The sequence below is a fragment of the Plodia interpunctella genome, chromosome 19, assembly GCF_027563975.2.
Source record: "Plodia interpunctella isolate USDA-ARS_2022_Savannah chromosome 19, ilPloInte3.2, whole genome shotgun sequence".
Lineage (NCBI taxonomy): Eukaryota > Metazoa > Arthropoda > Insecta > Lepidoptera > Pyralidae > Plodia > Plodia interpunctella.
In genome coordinates, this window is record NC_071312.1 from 6,596,741 (window position 1) to 6,616,379 (window position 19,639).

Genomic DNA, 19,639 nt, shown 5'->3' on the forward strand with positions numbered 1-19,639 from the left:
AAAGACGGTAAGTATGGGTTACGATCGCCGTGGGTGGTTTACTAATTTATGCATATTTTAAGTCCTTATTGAAATACAAGGTCGGACATTATAGTGAGAAAAAAGTCGTATAAGTGTGATGTAGACCCGCCTTTAGGGTTCCGTGCCAATTTGGCATAATTATAGAGGTAAGTAGGTATAACGATTTTGTGATGGCTGAAAATATATATATATATATAAGCTCAATAAGCAATTAGATTATATACTTTGGTTTTAGGTGGATATAATTTTGAGCCATTTTCCAATAAATGTCAAAAAATCGTGAATCTGCCATGGAAAGATGGAATGAACACTTATAAATCTAGTGACTCATTGAAACCAAGCAATCCTTTCGTAGAAAAAATAAACATGACAAGTAAAATCTTATTCTTACGAAACTTTAACGTGTATGGGAATGCGGTTAGAATAAGAAATTAGTGGGTTTTGTGGTCAATTGATATATCGTAAATAACAATGCATATATTCTACATCCTCCCATGGAAATCGTACGAGGCGACTAAGGGATATAAAAAACAATAATAACGGATAGGCAGTGACAGCATTCCCAATAAAAGTTGAAGTTAGGCGCAGCCGGATTGGTAAACAATTAGCAGTATCTTCAAAACTGCGCTTCAAAATTTTAAGGTTTATTTTGTAAGCGGACGGGCTTCTGGGCGTCATGTTCTGTGTTCACCGCTTGAATGTAACCGAGAACACAGATCAGAGAGTGTTTGCAAGAAGGCAGTGCGTTGCGAAATTGGTATCATCTGAAATTTTGGCGGCGCGCGGCCGTTGCCGGCGCTCGAATGTATTTCGGGCAAGCTCGAGTTTCAGGCCTTTTTCAATTGCACGCGCATTTTTAGGACACGACTCGTGAATCATTCGGTTAGGTAATCTTGCGTTGTTTACATCGGGAAAGTCGGGATGGAAAAAGTATACGTGAAGTTATTTTTAAGGGACAATAGAATATGACGCGCCTTGAAGCGCTTCGATAAAGGACTTGAGGGCTGGTAGCTTTTTTACTTAGTACACATGCAAGTGATATAGGGAGGACACTACTAGCTCTCTGGACACACTACCTTGCGCTCGTTGAAAGATAGTTTTTATTATTTTTTTGATTTGATAGATCATAGAATTGAAAAGTAATTCCTCCGTAAGAATATATAAGGTACTTGAGTATCTCCTCTTGTTTGCAGTTTATTTTTCCACTAGCGGGTAAAAAAATAATCCTAAATCTTTCTCAGGAATTATTCTATATATTAAAAAAACCCGCATCAAAATCATAGCTAGCATACATAGGGAAGACAGAGGGAAGCGACTTTGTTTTATATTATGTAGTGATGTAGAAACTGTATGATAGTAAATAGGATTTCTAGCATATCAATGAGGAAATTTAAATAGTTTACGTACATCATCATGAGATGTGTCAAATCTAATACAAGAATCTTTCTGTATTAGATTTGACACATGTATATAGGTCCCAAGGTATCCAAAAACACTATTTAGCCAACAATAAGATCAACGAACTAAGCAGGAACAATTGGAATGAATTATTATCTCTCGATACCGGCAATATAAAGCTCCTTTGTTGTGTATTTTTATAAACTGACCGCGATGAATCATTTGGCATCTCGGAAATAACAAGAATTTTGTATGTCCATCGGCATGGGTTACAATAATATAATCGAAAAGTTAAAGTATACTTGAAACTAAACTATGGTTGTCACAATCGCATTTTATAATATTTGCCATTGACAGAAAGAGACAAAACATACTTTAGCTTTCCTTATTAAACTTTTTTATGAATAACACGGCTAGTATGGCCGGTAGCTCACTTGTATAAACTTACCAAGATAAGGGCCAAGCCGCGGGTAGCCGCGCTTGGCCAGCCTGAAATTCCCACGGGAATATTTATTTTTCTGGGATGAAAGTACCTAATGTCCTTCTCCGTAATTCAAACTGCATGTACCTATGTAAAATTTATATTAGGTAAATGGGCTAACATACCTGTGGTTTGTTCCAGAAGTGATGCGCCGCGTGGCGTGCGCTGACGTGTGTCCCGCGCCGCCCGCGCCGCCGCACGCGCATCAACCACACACCAGGTGAGTATATACAATATACATGCACAAAATACAACGTTCAAATTACCTAAAAATAGAAGAATGTAGAACAATTGTCAACCGGTAGCTGACTGGTAACTGTCACCTACTCCATCTTTTGTTTTTGACATCAGTCAAAAACAATGATAATAATTTACCGTCAGAAGTTCAATAGCATTCTTACTATATATGAGAACTTTAAAAAAAAATAGTAGGTAAGCATAATTTACGAAACTGATGAATTAAAGTGACATTTAATTATCATGTTTGATTATTTAAATGTATTTAAGCATTTTATATTTTATCCAAGCAAATAGCCAATTTTAACGAAATAATTAGTGAAAACACAAAAGGCCATTAATTTGGTGTGCGATGAAAATGATTTTATTATGTCTAAACATAGCACCTCTCAGGCACAAGGAGTCCGCTTCAAGTTTTATTCATATAACTTAGTAAACAAAAAAATAGTTCAAATGTAGGCATTTAAACTAATAACATTAGGTCTAAAGCTTACAATTTTCATTTCCAGGTCAGAAAATAAAGAACTTCTGAGGCAGCAGTTACTATCAGCCAGCAAAGAGCGATCGGAGAAATCTGAACAGCCGAAACAGAAGCTCGTCAGAAACCGGCAGAAGAACCGATGGAAACTCAAGTTCCACCACCAGGCGTTGCCGCAGGAGTACCTTGACCATTACGAACAAAGTCTACAGAAAGCTAACGTTAAAAAACCCCAAAAACCTCCGGAAAAGCCAAAACAAGAACCCACTTTTGATATCAATAACATCACAAATGAAACCTTCAAGATCTGGGCTCAGAGGCTAGCGGGAATTCAGAATGAAACAGGAACGCTGACTGTGCCTACTCCAACAAACATGGCTAAAGCTCCAAATAAAATCGACGACAAGAAAAAGAAGAATCCAGCTATCGCTCCAAGCAAGATTATGACTTACGAAGATCTTCCATACATGGGCGAAATGACGCTCAACAACTCCAAACCAAGGAGAGGACGAAAGCCGAAGAAAGCAGATATATGCCATCTCATTTATGAGAACTACGGAACAGTCGTGCCCGGGCAACCTCCCCCCGCTCAAGACAAAGCCAATCCTCTCAGTTTATGCTCACAATTCAGGACAGACAACGTAACGAGCTCTTCTAAAACTGATTTACAGAATAAAATAATTTCTAATTTATTAGAACGGAAATTGTGCGCTGAAAACAAAAGAAGACTGGAAACACTTTCTCCTCAAAGGTTCAATAGTCCAGACGAACCGATGCCCGAAGCACCGCTGACCATCCCCGGGCCTCTCCACAGCGACGACGAGCCACTCAATCTCTGCATCAGAGACTTGCACGAATTAAAAATACAGATCCAAAAGAAATTCGGGAACATTTATACTTCAGCGCCAGAAGTCAAAACCGAGGTAGATGCTGATACCCAAGAGACTATGGAGGCAGAAATTAAGACTGAACAACCCAATGCCATATCTGTTATACAAAGGAATACGAATCTATTGCCTTCAACAGCTAGCAGTTCCCCGGATCTTTCGCGGCAGACGAGAAACGTGTCGCCGACCTTATCTGAACCAGCTCAATCCACTTCTTGCGCAGATGTAGATGGGAAATTCCCCGGATACGTTTACTGGCCTAACGCCGGCATCTACATGCATCCATTAGCTTTGCAGACACAACTGCTGTATTACCAAAAGCTAGCTGCAGGACAAATACCTTTAGAAGACCAGGACAAAAGTCCGTCAACACCAAACAGTGTAAGTGAAACCGCGTCTTCCGAAGCGAACTCTTCGTTAGATGAAAGTAAAAATAAATTAGTGCTCAAACAAATATCTGAACTCTTAGACCCGAAAGTGATAAAGCAAGTGGAAGAAGTGAAAAGGAGCCCGGATCAGACGAAAATGAAAAGGACTTCACCCAACCCTGTTTCAGGGCCTGTGAAGAGGAAACGTTCGGCCATTTTCATACCCCCGATACCTTCAAAGACTAATTCAACAACGCCTACAACCGAAGTCAGCATTTGCAAGTTCAAATTCACGGGAGGATCGAAACCATCTTTGCAAGAAAAGAAGATGCTATCAGTAGATTCTGGAGGCAATTTTAGATACTACAGCGGGACTGGTAATAAAGGAAATAAAGGCTACGATTACTTGCACAGGGATTCAAATCAAGGGAGATCAACAGAGCCAGAGGCGTCGGTGTCCACGAAAGTTGACAGTCAAAGTACAAGTAAAGAAGATTTGAGCAAGAAGAAGAGGAAGTCTAGAAAAAGTTTGCAAAGAGAAAAGTTAGAACAGACATTTAAAGAGAAGGGATTTTTGATTCAAACTCAGCAGTTGCAGTCCGCTGAAGGGGCCACCTACTGCAAGTTCAGACAGCTAAGGAAGTTTACGAGATACCTTTTTAGGAGTTGGAAGGATTATCTTCCAGGGGAATTGGACGAAAGAGCGAATAACACAGAAGTGCCCCCTGAACAACCGCCTGCAAATGACCCTCCAACCGAATGGAGTTGATATGTTCATCGTTCTTTTTGAACCAAAGAAGTGTAAATATATTAATAAATAGAATCTTGGCTACTAAAACTGTTGGTGGCTAAATAATATGCATTTATTGAGTACGTAGTGAGATGTAAAAAAATATGAAATTGTGCAAATTCGCCGCTCCGTCCACTGTTTTGTTTTGTTGTCTAAATGATATTTTTCGTTTGTATAGTACCCGGATGTAAATACATACAATAATTAAGCTTCGGAATTAGACATTTACTTAGTTTCGTCATTCAAAATAAGCTTCTACAAATATTTTGAAGGAAGTGATTTTAAATTAATGTAGTGAGTTTGACTAATAGACTTAGGATCTCGATTGTTTTGAAACTATTTTAACAGGCTTTGGTAATATAAACGCTTAGGTTTAATTGCACAAAGAACATGTCATATAAAAGCCTTTGTACAACTAAACGATGTTTTTAAATTTTTTGAATGAAATGAAATAATATTGTATATCTACTCTTTCGTTCCTTACTAGAATTGTCAAGCTATAATGTTTTGTACTTACAACATAATATTTTGAGAGTAAAACTCTCAAACTCGGAGGACCTACTAAATATGTAATACATATATAAAGGTTGAATATTGAATGGCATTGAAGTTTAGTGTCTTGATACTTTGCCGTGGCAATAATAAATCGCAAGAAAGAATATCTATTTTTTCAACGTTTTAAGTAAATATAATAATTCATAAACAATATTTGTATATTTTGTGAATTATTAAATTTTCTGTTCTTATTCATGATTATACAGTGAAGGATATGTTATAATATATAATAAGATATGTTTTGTTTAAAATGCCCAAAAAATATATTTCGTTGCTTATCGAATGTCAAAACTTTAATTGTGGTTATTATTAATACTTTACAATTTGAAATCAATGCCGTGCCAAAACTAAATCGCCCTTTTCCGATCTCTGATTTTAGGCTATAATAATGCATACTAACAGAGCTAGTCAATCACCTCTAACTAAGCTGTAAGATAGTTCAAATAATATATGTAAGAGTGTACATACAAAAATGAGAGGCAATCTAGTCACTAATTTAAGCTCACTTATTATTGTTAATGTGTACAGTTATACAGTTATATAATATATTAATATATGTTTTTATACGAATAAAATACGTTTTTATAATCAAAAAGTTTATTACAGAAATCGATTTATTCTGTGATGAAAAATATATGAAAATGCAATCAACAGGAATGTAAAACGTCCCAATTAAACATTAACCAAAATATGTTAAGTCTATTATTTATAACAATGAGAAAGGAAGCCCACATATTAGAAAAACATGGAAAAAAAAAACTATTTTTTTAATCATTTGTGCATAATTTTTAAATAAACAATTAAAACATAGCCTTGGCCCCATCAAATATAAGCTGGCATGAATAAAATCTTAAAATATACCAACATATTGGATTTTAACACTATGTCCTTACGAGCTAACCCTTCAAAAATCCATCCAAAAACCAACAGTCTATATACCTTGTTCAGCATACTATGTAAAGGCACTTATAGATATATATAAAAAGATAGATCTTCATTTGTGTAAATGCATAACAAACGACATCGATATCTCTATCGACAAAAACGATGCTTAGGAACTACGGACCATAGACTTATCATAACCATAAATATGGATTCGTACATTGTCTATGGTTTCAAAATTGACGTCGCTGTTCTTGTAATCATTCCTTTATTCATTCTAAACTTGGAATGTAAAATTTAACGTAAACGAATTTCCACAATGATATATTATCAAACTTTTATCACAGCACCTAATTGTAATTCAATTACATAGGTAAATTTCACAATCTAAGCGAGACATTACGAGAAATCTGTGTACAAAATCACATTACAAATGGGCCCAATCATTCTAGCCTAACCACTTGAACATCAAGGTGTCGCCATCTAGCGGATAAATGCAGAACAATTTAGTACAAGAACAGCACGCGGTGGTCCCTTACGCCTTGAGGATGGCGCGCGCCGCCGCGGCCACGTGCGGCGCGGACAGCCCGTACCTGTCCAGCAGCGCGCTGGGCGCGCCCGAGCGCGGCACCTCGCGCACGAATATGTGCTTCACGATCACGTCGCGCTCCAGCGCCAGCGCTGACAGGACTGCCTCACCGACTCCACCTGGATACAAATTGTATTCATCATTCTCTCTTCTTGTAAAAAGGGTAATCAATTTTAAAAATAGAATGGAAAAGGAAGTAGAAGAGATGAAAGGATAATCTCTATGATAACTACTAATGAAAAAAAATGCACTCGAAAACTGCTATTGAAGTTTTTATGATTGTCATGTGTGTCATCAATATCCGCCGCCTTATCGATCTATATTGACGCATGCGCGGGCACCATTGCTCCCTCGCGCTGCCGCAGCCGCCGTGGTGGAGCTAGTGTCGCATGTTCCCAGCGCACAATTACTTCAGCGCTCAATTCTCGCGCGGCCGATCGGACTGCGATGATTGTTGTTCAATGTCTTTATTATCTCCGGACTCGAATATTTAATATATTCAAATCCTGTTTCCCACTTAATGGGAATAGAGCAATCTTAATGAAGGTTGTCAACGATGATGACGACATCCAAATAGCTACGAACCAGCCTGGTAGTGGTCCTCGACGACCACAACGCGGCCGTGCGCCGCGCGCGCGTGCCTGACTACGGCCGCCTCGTCCAGCGGCTTGATGGTGAATGGGTCCAGCACTCGGGCCTCCACACCTGTTACGATATATACATTCATTTGTAGTAAACATAGTTATGCTACTAATATTATAAATGCGAAAGTTTGTAAAGATTAGTGTTTGTTAATCTTTCACGCAAAATCTACTGAACGGATTGTTATGAAATTTGATACATAAAGTAGAATATAACCTGGAATAACACATAAGGTACTCTAGATCATATAATAGGTATAAATCAAACAGACTTGGGATTTGGGTGATGCCCTCGGCCATTGAGCGTCGACGTCTTCACCTTCAAGTACGCTGTACTATAATCAGAAGCATACCTTCGGCTTTGAGTGTGTCAGCAGCGGCTAGAGCCTCGTGCAGCGTGATGCCGGCGCCGATCAACAACACTTTGTCTTTGGGCGATTCGCGCACGATCTTAGCTTGACCCACCTGCGAATATCAATCTATATATATAAAACTTTTCCGTTACTGAGTGACTGACTGACAGACAACGCACAGCCGAAACCACTGGGCGTAGAAAGCTGAAATTTGGTGTGTAGGTTCATAGAACAGTGTAGGGGAGCACTAAGAAGGGACTTCCTGAAATTCCCACGGGAAACGATTTTTACTCACATACGAAGTTGTGGGCAAAAGCCCAGTCATTATAACAAACCAAATCGACAAAAAAAATCCTATATAATCTACATTTAATCACCTGCATCTTATGCACCTAAATTTAGACCGTATGTGTATCTTTATAATACGGGCTAAACCTAGATGAAGCTGTATTTGAAGTGATTGGAATTGTTTAAATAAAATTATTATGCAATATTACAACTATTCATTTGTGTAATTGTTTTGTATATTGCGAAGACAAATGAAACTAAATATTAAGAGGCAAATTAAATAGAAAATTTCCATCCCAAAGCCAAACCGGCTGGTCACACGATGAAGAACAAAATACAGTGTTCTGTCCCGTTTTTTATCATTCTTCATAAGAGTTTCTCTTTATTGTATGAGGGAAACGAAATATATCACGAAGTTTTCTCTGTCTAAAGCGCCAGCTAGTCCAGATTTCAATATGTGACATGAAAGATATTTCAGACATATTTCAGCTTGAAGTGATTGCAAATTTAGGAATAGGCAAGATATCGGTACAATTTATTAGTATGTTTGTTCATGTGTGTATACCTAACCTGGTTTAGCTTGATAGTTTACCTTGAAGACCTCATCATTAGGGTACAGTATGGCGGTGTTTGGTCTCGAGGTCCGCAGATAGCAGATGCCCTTCGTGTTGGCCGCCAGCTCCACCGCGCGTTCTGTCGACACTGCGTCACTGGTAATTTTAAACGAAGTTTAATGACATTTTTTCTACAAGCTTGTCCGTGCTGTAAACCGTTGAGAAGTTCCCTCGTTGGGAGCCAATCCTGGCTACGCTTATGTCATGCTAATCATAATAATACAACGTCATGTAACTAAAGCGACGTGGGAAATTTAAACTCTGTACGACAAGCGGAAGTAGATGATAGGTGTCGTTGTAGAAATGTATGGAGGCTGGGCTAGATCTACCTAAAACTATTTGTTGTATGATAAAATGACGGTACAGTGCGACCCTGCCGATTGATGTTGGTGTGTACTTACGAGGGATAGAAGACAGTGGCGGTGGGCACAGCTCTGAACAGCGCCAGATCTTCGAGTCCCATCTGGGAAGGTCCATCTTCGCCGATGCTGACCCCGCAGTGCGACCCTGCCAGGTTTATGTTCGATTGACTGATGGCGCCCATGCGGATCTGAAAACAACATTTTTTAATATCCAGCTGTTGCGCACGCGGCTCCAACCTCGTTGTCTATTGACGTTATTAAAGAAAAGTTTGTTGCACCGCTTCTTTTTCACCTGCGCTTTGAAAGTCGCCGGTAGATTTAGATTTCAGTAAATTTTTAATGTCAATAAGTGATGTATATCATACTAGGTTGAATAAATAATTTTGGAATTGAATTTGAATGTTTTTGACCTGGGAATTTCATCAATATCTGGTGAACGCGTGAAAGACATTCTTATTTATAATATTAGTATGGATCTTTATTTTAGACTAATTTTGTGACGAAAAAATTATGTAAAGATTTTTTTTTTAAGCTGACTGTATTTTTGTTTAATTGACATAAACTTCGCGTGGTCCTTGTCGAGTCGTTATAGTCTCAACTCCAAAAGAGATATCTATCTCTTATTAGCATACTACTGAGAGCATGAAAGCGGAAAGTAACAAAACAAATGCAGATGTAAGTCGTACTGGAAGTTACGAGATTTATTCTCTTCGAAACTCTACAAAATTCTGTTCTTATTGTGATCTAAAATTTAAAGTATTATGTGCATTTTTTAACAACAACATACAAATTTGAGGCAATTTTTTTTATAATATTAGTTCATTTTGTGTGAATGCTACTGCCCACATCGACCAACGGTGGTCACGTGAGTACGACAAACAAGTTGATCTAGCACAGAGTTTATAAATGCACAACATACCTATGCATTCAAAAATAAAATTATAACTCAGTGCGTGATAAATTTCTTCCCCCTATGCTTCCCTAGCGGCGAATTCGCTAGCGTAAGCTCCCATTCCCACATTTCCCACAATTCCCACGTACCTGATCGAAGGTCCTGGTGAAGAAGGCGGCGAAGGTGGACGCGAACACCACGGCGCGGTCGCGGCAGGCGGCGCCGGTGGCCACTCCCACCAAATTCTGTTCCGCGATGAAGCATTCGATGTATCTGTATTGATGGAATTTTATTAATTACTAGTTTTTGCCCATTTCCCCACGGGAACAATTATTTTTCCGGGTTGAAAGATACCCTATCCTCCTTCCTGGTCCTTCTCGGTACTTCAAAATTTCAAGAAGATTGGTTAAGTGGATAAAACATGAAGAGGTAACAAACAAACAAACAAACAAACCTACTTTTGCATTTATAATATTAGTTATGACTAGCAACCCGTCCCGGCTGTAGTAAAACTTATAAATATAATAAATATTATATAATAAATTATATACTTTAATGTTTGGTTCCAGAACCAATATCTCACAATCTTAATTAGTTTTACATGTTGTAAATAATAACGTTTATCAGTGTACCTGATTCTAAAGAACAAGAATTTTTGAAGTTTTTTGATTTTTATTTTGTGAAACCATAAAATAAAACAATGACACGAAAATGTCGTTAGAGCACGTGAAATTAAATATAATCAATCATTATAAAATCGGTTGTATACATAGCGCCAAAGAATTTTATGTAAACTATGACGTAAATGTAAAAATCGAAGTCAAATTTTTCACAGCCAATTTTTCATGTCAAATTTTAAATTATATAGTAATTTTCAAAAGCCTACAAACTACTAGCTAATAAAAGTAAAGTAAAATGGAAGAGGTCATACCTTTACCATTATATTATTATATATTTATCATCATACCTATCCGGGTAAGCGTTGCGCAATTTGTCACTGAAGGTTGAATTCTTGGTGTCTCCGTCGAGGGCGATCACACTGCAAAAACAGAGTTTAATTTTACCAATTATTGTGAAAAAAAAACAGGACTACCGATATCACAGAGTTCACAGAATCACTCTTCATCGAAAATTTTTTTGGTTTCTCAAAGGTTGAATTAAAATAATCGGTAAATTCATGGTTAGGTTAACAAACAAGAACAGTAAGAACATGATAAGATATAAAGTTTTTCGGCGAAACGTGCTTTAGTTAAAGATTGATTCTGAGAACTGTGGATACCCTGTTAAAATGCGAGTAATGACCAAATGAATCTCATTACGCCTTTTCTGAAGAACTAAAGAATAGAGTTATTAATAAATAAAATGAATATATTAGGACAAATCACACAGATTGAGCTAGCCCCAAAGTAAGTACGATACTTCTGTACGGGATACTACCTCAACGCTAATATTTTATCACAAATACATATAAAAATAAACATCCAAGACCCGGGTTAATCAGAAAAAGATAATTTTCCATCATGACCCGACCGGGGATCGAACCCGGGACCCCTCGGTTCAGAGGCGAGCACTTTAGGTTGAGGTTTGAGGTCGTCAATTCTAAGCATAATGTAATGTAATACATACCGCATGTTGGTATCAGCGATTTTCTTCAAAGCTGTGCCGTAGGCGAGGCGCGTGGCCACGAGCTGCCCGCGCGCGTACGCGGGCGGCGACGACAGCGTCACGTCGCGCAGGTGCACGTGCGGCGCCTCGCTCAGCGGCGGCTTGGGTTTCAGCGATACGGTGGCGTTCTTGATTTGGCTTTGCAGGTGCTGCAAGAAATGAGAAACTTTGTGAGGATGTATTGTATGTGTTTGTTACTCTTTCACGCACAATCGACTGGACGGATTGTTATGAAATTTAGTATACAAGTAGAATATAACCTGGTATAACATAAGGTACTTTTTGTCCCGAAATAATGTGCGCACACACTTGTGCCAACAACATATTTTTTATCGATTTATTTCTTAGCGTAAAATAAAAAAATATTTAACAGATTAACTATATTATGAAAAAAATTATGCAAAGAAAAAAGGGATCCCTACTACAAATTATATATTTCCTGTAAATAGTGCAACATAAGATAAGTTGATCTATCAATCTATCATTTTGTTACTAAGACGGAGACATTGTGTGGATGCTACTGCCCACATCAACCAACGGTGGTCACGTGAGTACGACATACAAGTTGATCTAGCACAAGATTCATAAATGTACAATATTGTATTGCGCATTCAATACTCTCTGGTGCTTACATCGATACATTATTACTGGGCCAAGTTTGAGTACGTACGACGGCTATAGCAGTGATAATAATTAAAATTCTATCGTGTCTCTCGAGCGTACGCAAACGTGTTAAGTTGAAAAAATAAATTCCGAATATGTTTTTCGTTCCATTTGTGTCCCTGGTTACATCCGGTTCTATGACGCCGCAAAACCTAGGGTTATCGTAAAATTTAAACCGTGATTTTTTGAGATTCAGTTGTGATTGTATAACCGGCTCCTACCTGAAAGAGCTTCACTTGTAGAATAAGTATGAAATAAACATGATGGAAAAAAAAATTAAGATCGCAATCACAATTTTTTTTACATAAATTCAATTTCAAAATTAGAATCATTTATTCAGAAATTAAACCTTCACAGGCATTTTTTCTTGTATTTTTTATATTAAATAGTTATTTCTCACAAGCTACAAACTACTGTCATTTCGGCACGACCACTGCTGAGAAGAAATGCCGAAAGAAACTCATTTGAGCAGTGGTCCCTATCATGCCAGGATACCATTATTGTTTCTTACAATGTTTTTTTCTAATAATATATAAAAAAAATATATATATAAGTAATTTACATATTTTTATATAAGTGATATTATAATAAAAGATTTAAAACATATCTAATACCTTGATGATCTTCTCCCCATCAGGTCCCAAGGCCTTTCCATGCCAGTTCTCCAAGTCCTCAATGCCGGGGAATCCCTTGCCCTTGAAGGTCTTGGCCACAATGGCCGTGGGCTTGCCCGCGGTGCCGGCGGCCTCGTCGAATGCCTTCACCAGCTCTGTGACGTCATGGCCGTCGACCACGAGCGAGTGGAGACCGAAGGATTTTAGTCGGGCGTCGTATACGTTCAACTGGAAGATTTTTTTAAAATTTATTGTGGCACAAACTGTCATATATACAAAAAGTATTGAAAAACAGTTTTAATAAATATTAAAATAATAATAATAAAGTATTAAAAAATATTTGTCGGTACATACAACGCTTATCACAATTACATAAACTAACGATAAATTTATCAAACCATTATAATATATCTGATTACTTTTTTTTGACAAGGACGGCACTCGATGATGTTGCACAATATGTCTACAAAACATAATAGTATTATGAAATGCTTCTCATTGTGCTAGTTAATAAAAATACATAAAATATCAAGAACAAAAAATTGAAATCTGTTCAGTAGTTTTAGAGTTTACCGCGAACATACAGACACGGGGCGAGGAGATAAATATAAGGATTTCAACAAGCCTTTTTTGGTTAATTCATAATCAGCTCCACAATTAAGTACAGAGTAAGCAGAATTTTACGCAATGGAGATATAAACAAAAATCCCGAATCTCACCTGGTGCTGCAGAGAAGTGGGCTCGGACTGCCCCAGACGGTTGACGTCGAAGATGACCACCAGGTTGTCTAGCTTGTAGTGGCTTGCGAAGTGCAGGGACTCCCAGATGCTACCCTCCGCGGCTTCACCGTCCCCGACTAAGCAGTACACCCTATAAAAAATTATATACACTATGAAAAACAAAAAGAGTTTATAAGTTTTAGGGTTTACTACTTTCTGGTAAATTATCATATTGTAATCTGACAGATGAACTAACTGCTAGTTAAATCTGCCGGATGTGGTTAGTCAATTAGCCCTATCCAACACATGTGAAACACAATTTTTAATGCTATCTGTATGATATATATAACATTTATTTTAGGCTACTTTACCAGCAAAAAAGCCCTAAAAGAGTTACTTGAGGCTGTGTATATTATTTGTTTTATTTGTGTGCCCGCCATAATTTTTTCTTTTAGAAATTTTGCATTGTCATATTTACAATGATTAACAACTATCAATTAAGTTATTTAGCAGAATAGTTTTACAGGTTTTTTGGCACACAGGAAACAGGTAGAAGACTATATAAGTAGGTTTAAAGTAATAATTATTTACATTTGCATTGAAATTGAGAAAGGCCCGTCATTTTAATTACTACCTGCGCCCCGAGCTTCGTTCCCGTGAGAATTTCGGGATAAAAAGTGCCTTGGGTGCTATTCTAGAGTACATTGTACCAGATAGAATGTTTTCTACCTCTATACAATTTCAAGTTGGAGGAACTGCTTATAATGTCATATGCAAAATTTTAACTTTGACTTGACCCAAAAGTTTCACTAAAAAAAGCTTGTAACTTTTAAAGCATTTCCTGCCCTATTTTGCATAAAAACACAATTTCACAGAATAAAATATCTAATAGGACCACTCTATATCCTCCGTGGAAATCGTACGAGGCGACTAAGGGACACAGCTTTGGTAGCTTACAGCCAACAACAGCATTCCCAAGGAGGGTTAACGTCAGGCACGCGGTCGTTTTATTAACTTGTATTGTGGATGCGAGCACTTCAATGAACAAAGGTGTAGTATCAGTATCAGATACATTTAGCACTCCTAATAAGTCGGTATGACATCATTTCAGCCACACATGAACATATACGTCATTTGATATTGGAAAATTACGTTACAAGACGTAACGTGAATACCACGCTTCCATAGTACTAGTTCTTAATAACATTTGACTTCAATTATGAAATGACTGTTAGCCGCAGAGCTGCTCGTGTTAGCCTATAAATATTTGTCCCCGGGCCATTAACTATATTTATTCGAAAATGCATCAAAATCGGCGTAGCGTTGAAAGCATGACTTTCGCATTTATAATGTAACTAGCGGCCCGTCCCGGCTTCGCTCAAATTATACAACCTAAACCTTCCACAGGAATCACACTATTGGTGAAAACCGCATGAAAATCATGTACCTGTCTGTCGTATATGACTGTTTGACGCAACATCTACTGGACGGTTTGTTACGAAATTTGGTATACGCGTAGAATATAACCTGGAATAACACATAGGGTACATTTTATACCGAAATTCCCACGGGAGCGAAGCCCCGGGGCGCAGCTAGTTATGAATAAAAAAGTAAAAATGACCTGTAAGGAGCCTGGTCGAAGTATTTGCCAACATAGGCCATACCGGCAGCGACGGCCAGGCCCTGGCCCAGCGAGCCGGTGCCCACGTCCACGAAGTTGAGTCTGGGGGTCGGGTGACCTTCGAGGTCAGAGTCCAGCTTGCGCAGGTTCTTCAAGTCGTCCAGGGGGAAGAGGCCGGCCTCAGCCCACGCCGCGTATAGGATGGGGGCGGCATGACCCTAAATAATGAATAAGTTTCTTTATTGCATTAAAAATGGTAAAATTAGCTCTATAGAAAATCGAAATCTATACATATAATAAAATTCTAAGGCTATGTCTGTACATAGATGATTATTAAAGAAAAAAATTATGGGATGGTTAGGTGGCTAGGGTGCCGGCAGAGCTGAGGAAGAGACCAGGAAAATGCTCAGACAAGCGATATACAAAGTAGAGAGATAAAAATAAGTAGTTAAGTTTTGTAGCCAAAACATGACATGACTTTGCCGCTATCTAGCGGCAAGTAGTCACACACATTATTCGTCAACACTCATCTAGCGACAAGTAGTCACACACACTATTCGTCAACACTCAACCAAATATGATTACACTAATAACTATATAGCTAGATAGCTTAATGCCTTTTGTATCGCAGAATTCACACAGATGCCGTAGAAAAAGCAGCAATGTATGCCGAATCAAAGTTTGGCGAACTGTTCGCCGATAGTGTATAGCCGTAGCCGGCATGATTACCTTGGACAGAATGAACCTGTCTGCGGAGGCGTCCCTGGGCGCAGAGACTTTGTAGCGCATGGTGTGGAAGAACAGCACCGACATGATCTCGGCCATTGACGCGCATGACGTGGGGTGACTGGAAAGATAAGATAAATAGTTGGAAAACCATTTTCATTTCTCTTGTCCCCGAGACCAGCATAAAAAACAACCCTAAAATTATAAACTGTCACATCAGAATTTATGACCGGCCGCCTGATTGACATCAACCCTCCTCGGGAATGCTATTTTTGCCTATCATCTGCTTAGGCTATGTTCTTTAATCACTTTGTAGGACATCCAAGGGATTGTTCCTATTCTAGGGTGGAACCATATGCCATAGCATAGGTACCTATTAATTTCTGTAACAGACCAACTATGTTGGATCACAGATCAAACCAACTAACAGAAAAGGAAAGCCCTGCTTTCATTCTGGTTCTCTTTCGTTTGTATAACTACATCCCTTCCTGTCGGTCAATTGGATCCAACCAAATCAAATTGTCTGTGACTAGTACAAAAGAAGTGGAAATTTCATCAGGGTGGTAGGCCACATTTAGTTAGTTTTTTTTTCTCATTTTCGACAAGGTTTCAGTGCACTTTGTGTGACTATGTCAGCCTCATGGATTTAGTTGTGGTTTGTAATGTAATAGTCGCTCCGACTTGGTTGGATCCCGCCGACATGACAGGGATGAGTTTTATAATTTAAAAAAAAGTTTAAATACTTTTTTTACAAATCAGTACACGCGAATACATATTGTATATCAGTTACCATTGTCAGTCTGAGAATTATATTTATCTTATCTCCAAGACGAGTATATGGTTACAGGATTTGATACTATTCAATTGAATGTCAAATGAATATAATATTGTTAAAATATTAATTTTGTTTAATCTTGAGCAATAGCAATAACCTATATAAATTCATAGAAAATTAAAGTAAATAATGAAATAATATAATTATCTACATCACATCAGAATTATAATTCATGCACTAATTATTTAGTGTTTATATTATTGTTAATTAAAATGTGTTGCATGCTTACTCGTAATTACAATTTAACAAATTAATTACGAAATTATACAATGTTGTTGTGAAAAACTTGATACTTCTTGTCATCTGTTTTTATTTTTTCAAAACATACAAATAAAGTTATTCAATAGCCTATAAAACTTCATCCTTACATAAATGGCCTTGTATAGTAACACGATCATAACATCTGTACATAATAATCAGTTCCTTCATTATCCATAATCATTCCGCCAGCCAGTGATTCCCACACTGATAAGGCGAAATAAACACTGATAACATTTTTCACCTCATTAAAAAATAGCACACAGCATGGCATGTAAGTGACCAGCAATCTTGAAGATTAGATATAATCAACAGAACATCGAACTATTCAAAATCATTATAATAATACCCACTCATTATTACCACTCAGAAATCCATGTCAGTCCTAGAATAGGCCCACTCCATATGCCGTACCCTCCCGCGGATGTCGTACGAGGCTACAAAGAACACATCGCCTACAGGCTGCTGATAGGCAACAGTAGCATTCCCAAGGAGAGTTGACGTTAGGCAGGTGGCCAGTTGTAAAATCACCTCTAAATCTTCATTTTTAGGGAAAATATTGAGTGTTCCCATTGTAAGGCGGAACCACATGCTACATAGTGCATGGACTTCTATGGTCCTATTATAGTTTCTGATTTAAGTATTGATTTCAATTACTTTTTAAACACAGGAAGCATTCTCAGTATTGTAAGAAATATCACCTGTTTACGTAAATTTTAACACTTATGTAAGTAGCATTACTGATACTAGTAAGTCAAGGTTGATCTTAATGACAAGTTGAGGTCACAGTTAACTTACTGTGATATATTAAACTATTTCTGTCACACAGATTGACAAATCAAATAGGTATTTATTACATGAACACAGTTTATTACTAGAAGATGTTAGACATAGAATGAGCTTATCAATTTCCCGCCATTAGGTAGGTATGTAAAATTTATTTCAGTTGTTGTTATTATTTTTTTAATTACTACATTGATAAAGACAGAAATAAGAAAACCTAAAATTATCTACTAATATTATAAATTGGAAAGTATGTTTGTCACTCCTTTCACATTAAAACATAAAATTCTCCTACTAATAAAAATGTTATTGCTATATAGACTGCAATATTCAGGCTAATTTAATAAATAATAAGGCATGTGTGCATGGAATTGAAATTAAAGCAGTAAATAGGTAAGCTGCAGATTTACGACAGTTTTCTTTAGATTGTGGTATCATCACAATAACATAGCAATGTACTGTACAAAACCAAATACAGTACAGGATCAAAGTACCTACCTACGTTAGTCATTACTACGATGTCATGTTAATCTGTACGGTCCTTCATGTTGAGGTGATAGCGTACTGTATCTGTACACTATTTAGACACCTATCAGGCGGCTGAGAAGTAAAAGCAGAATCAAAATTGGCCTTGAAAGATTTAGCACTAAAAATTTTGTACAGAAGTAGTCACGTGGTTAAATTATAACCTATATGTTACATTGCTATTGGGGAACATGGGAATCATGTTGAATAATAAAACACGGGAGGTATAAAGTTGCCGCTTGGGTTGGGACTTGCTTGACCTCTAGACAACATAGCTAAGTAGGTAGGCACTTGCGGTAACCAAGGAACCGATAAAAACGATCAAATTAGTATTTTAAATACCTACCTAAGTATCTCATGACATACTAATAAAATTCGAAGAATCGTTTACTTGTTAATTTTAAAAGAAGACAAACTAATCAGATTCTAGTAAGAGTAAAAGCCATCTAACCTTCATTAGACCTTCATTGAAGCGGCAAAGTTTGAGGTTATGGATACATACCCAGATTTTGAAGCGTTTGTAGCAACAATACTATCAATTCTTAGCTTGTTGGCGATGTCTTTGAGGGCTTGGATATCAACGTTCTTGTCTCCTTTCATTTTGTTGTTTGTTGCACTTATTTTATTAGAAAAGTTTCGCAATCACGCTAACGACCGGTCACTCACACGCCGCGTTTATATGTGATTAATTTTTTTCTCCAATGAAATATAAAACAAAATTGTGATATTGTGACATGATGATAGTGACAGTGACAGATTTCGTTAATTTATTTTAGATTACACAAGCTCAGCTCAGATGGCGCTACTGGTACAACTACGGTTAACAAACATTGCCAATGGAGGAAACATTGGCAAAAAGCGCGAATAGGGAGTATTACTGTACATTTATCCCGCCAGAGTTATATGTTAGGTATACAAAAGCTTTACCGCCTTTGCTATGTCGATTAAAACGTTTATTTTAGAGTACTTTATTAATCCTTTCATTATGTAAGCATTCGTTTATGAAAACATACAACAAATATTCGGGTGGCGATATTGGGAAAAATCGATGGATAGATCTGACATGAACTTCAATCTTCAATACCTCAAAAGTGACATTTTGTGGTTGGATCCTACGTCCAAATATGATAAATAAGATGAAAGGATAAGTAAATGAAAATATAGTCATTTATTAATAGGGCATATTACGCAAAGCTCAGATGGCGCTACGAGTACAACTAAGGTACACAAACATTGCCAATGGAGGCAAAAAGCGCCAATTTTCAATATTGTTGCAGATTTACGACCAAAAATACCTTCTACGCAATCGTGGTGCGAGTTTAAAGGAAAAAGGAAGGATTTAGTGGATTATCCTGAAAATAATAACACTATTTTAGGTTATGTTCTGTATCTTA

At 37.4% G+C, this 19,639-nt stretch overlaps 2 protein-coding genes across 5 annotated transcripts in view; one reads left to right on the top strand and one right to left on the bottom strand.

Annotated features, from left to right (window-relative positions):
- LOC128678429 (uncharacterized protein) overlaps positions 1-6,200 on the top strand; it is a 22,690-nt gene extending 16,490 nt beyond the window's left edge. For 2 of the 4 annotated variants that reach the window (XM_053759974.2, XM_053759976.2), the window contains exons 2-3: positions 2,042-2,120; positions 2,647-6,200. In XM_053759974.2, coding sequence (XP_053615949.1) covers positions 2,042-2,120; positions 2,647-4,639 — 2,072 coding nt within the window. In that variant the 3' untranslated portion in view covers positions 4,640-6,200. The remainder of the gene's footprint in view (positions 1-2,041; positions 2,121-2,646) is intronic. The other 2 variants (XM_053759975.2, XM_053759977.2) reach the window with 1 other exon arrangement.
- LOC128678431 (uncharacterized protein) lies at positions 5,795-18,935 on the bottom strand. Its single transcript, XM_053759978.2, has 13 exons — positions 18,748-18,935; positions 15,848-15,965; positions 15,119-15,336; positions 13,498-13,648; positions 12,779-13,006; positions 11,463-11,650; positions 10,804-10,875; positions 9,986-10,109; positions 8,984-9,132; positions 8,561-8,678; positions 7,681-7,792; positions 7,272-7,391; positions 5,795-6,805 (listed from the first exon to the last, which is right to left on the bottom strand). Exons 1-13 carry the CDS (start codon positions 18,843-18,845, stop codon positions 6,633-6,635), a joined length of 1,869 nt encoding a protein of 622 aa, XP_053615953.1. The 5' UTR covers positions 18,846-18,935; the 3' UTR covers positions 5,795-6,632.
- Between the last annotated feature and the right edge of the window lie 704 nt (positions 18,936-19,639).

Coding starts and splice junctions, on each gene's coding strand:
- LOC128678431 (XM_053759978.2), bottom strand. CDS start 18,845: ATGAAAGGAGACAAGAACGTTGATATCCAAGCCCTCAAAGACATCGCC. Junction 13,649..15,118: donor TTCGACCAGGCTCCTTACAG/GTCATTTTTACT, acceptor AATTTTTTATAG/GGTGTACTGCTTAGTCGGGG. Junction 6,806..7,271: donor CGAGGACCACTACCAGGCTG/GTTCGTAGCTAT, acceptor ATTTGTATCCAG/GTGGAGTCGGTGAGGCAGTC.